The sequence below is a fragment of the Alligator sinensis genome, unplaced genomic scaffold, assembly GCF_000455745.1.
Source record: "Alligator sinensis unplaced genomic scaffold, ASM45574v1 scaffold1381_1, whole genome shotgun sequence".
In the NCBI taxonomy this organism is placed as follows: domain Eukaryota; kingdom Metazoa; phylum Chordata; order Crocodylia; family Alligatoridae; genus Alligator; species Alligator sinensis.
Window position 1 is genome coordinate 277936 of NW_005843000.1, and position 2180 is coordinate 280115.

The following is a 2180-nucleotide window of genomic DNA, read 5'->3' on the forward strand; positions in this document are numbered from 1 at the left end:
TTCCCACTATGCAGTTTATCTATATAATAACACTGAACTCAACTATCAGGATTGAGCTTTGCACTGGATTCTTACTCATTAGTCATACCAACTCAGGGCACTGATTCAGGGGGGAGAGGAACAAACCTTACTTACCAGAATTGAATTTTTCAGCTTATCAAGGTTTACAACTTCGCAGCCAGCATAACATGGAGAAATGTATTCAGTCCCATCAGACCCACAAATAGGGTTAAAGGCTTTATCAGGGCATTGACATCTCTTGTTACATTCCAAAGAGTGTTGGTCAAATTCAGCACTAGGGAAAAGGAAAGATATGAATGTACACATTGAACATGTGCATACATGCATGATGCACTGTACCTGCATAGCTATTGGTAAGCAAAAAGTTGCTTGCTTAACAGTCAAAGTGTTTATTCATAGCCGCTGCCTAATCCACAGCAATTATAATTTTTGTAGATTAATTTAATCAAAAACATCCTCAAAAACCTGAAATTTGGGACATGAACAGGTAGGGAATTCAGCCAGTACATTCAGGACTCATCTTTCTGCTTCATTAACTACTGCCCCATCCAAGTGGAACGTAGTAGATGAAGACAACTGTTGGTCAATACATCAGTAACAAATAAAAATAAAAATATTGCCTATTTAGAAATGAATGTTTCAATTTTCCTGTCAGTAGTTTTCTCACTTTATTCTAACCTATAAGCATACTCTGCTTAGCATCAAAACTAATTCTTGTATTTTGCTTTATTGAAAAAGAAACTTAAGACAATAGAGTCTACCTCAAGCCTTCCCTACAGGTTCATGTGCAGTAGCAAATGAGTGCTCCTCCCTCAGATTTGGTCCTCTCAGGGCACATCTACATATGCATTAATGTGCCATACTTAAGGTGCATTAAGTTTAGTACCTGTAAGAACAGGTACTAACTCAATGCATAGTAACCGGCACTACTGCACAGTAGCACCAGTGCACGCCTTTTTAGTGATGCTAATGCCCAGTAGACTAAATCTACTGCACATTAGCGATGTGCTAATGCACAGTAGTATTAGTCTACTGTGCATTTAGCATCTTGCACCCTCAGTCTCCCCAAGGCCACTCCTGTCTCCTTCATATTTGGGTGTGGTAACGAGAGAGCTACTTCAATAAGGGGGGATTTGCAATGGCAATAGTGGGGTCCAGAGCTGATGGAGACAATGAATGTCTATCTCAGGGCCTGATCCAAATTCTATATAAGTCTGTGGGAAGCTACCTATATGGTGTTTAACAGGAGTGGGATCAAGGTTATGAAAACTCTACATTTCAGTCTGTAGGGAGGATGCCAAGAATTATCAACCACTGAATGGTGCTCTTCATTTTCCAGTCTGACTTTTTGATCCTCAATTAGTTGTGCTAAAAATCCATTAAACTTTAGTGACCTTCCCATGGCTAAATCTCCCATCGTCAGAATACTTATGAAAAACATGACCCCAAAGTCTGGAATGTGATCCATTCTGTTAATACATAAACACCTTCACTATCACTTCCAGTCTTATTCACCACCACCACTCATTTTATTAAAGAGCATGGGTTTTCATCCTGGTTGCTGTAACCAGTTTTTGTTTCATTTCTCAATTTCTGTCTAAAGTCTGTAGAACGTACCTGGAATAAAATGCTTTATAAATCAGCAAACATGTCAGAGTGCAAGACTTGTGTCTTAGCTATACTAAAACTATTAGTACCTTTCTACTGGATAAAGGCCAGCAACCTTCTGTGTTGGACACCCCAGGAAAAGGAGAGGAAAGGCAAAGAGGGTACAGAGGAGCATGCCAAAGACACACAGGGCGCCAGATTGTTTCAAAGATATCTGGAACTTCTTCATGATGGCTCCACCCAACACTATGCCAACCATTGCTCCAGGGATGTTCACAGCACCTGGGAAAAAGAAACACTGTCAAGAGATCCAAATACTAAGGAGAATACTTCAGTACCTACCAATTAAGGAGGTGCATATGAAATGTGGTGATTACATGGTTACCTGATAGGCTGTGAAGAGCAATTTGTAAATGACATCATGTCCAATGCTTGCCATAATGGGAGACCATGGTGGCTAAGCCATTAAGGTGTCCTGCCATAGCAGGATTTCAAGCCATTCCCTCAGCTCTATGTGGGAATCTGGACATTTGGGCTGGGGAATCAAAGGG

The 2180-nt window shown here is 40.5% G+C and overlaps 1 protein-coding gene across 2 annotated transcripts in view; it reads right to left on the minus strand.

Moving 5' to 3' along the window:
• The window catches only part of SLCO2B1 (solute carrier organic anion transporter family member 2B1), a 119866-nt gene that overhangs the window by 28325 nt on the left and 89361 nt on the right, over window positions 1-2180 (minus strand). For both annotated transcript variants that reach the window (XM_025193034.1, XM_025193033.1), the window contains exons 10-11: window positions 1719-1911; window positions 136-295 (exon numbers count right to left, since the gene is read on the minus strand). In XM_025193034.1, coding sequence (XP_025048819.1) covers window positions 136-295; window positions 1719-1911 — 353 coding nt within the window. The remainder of the gene's footprint in view (window positions 1-135; window positions 296-1718; window positions 1912-2180) is intronic.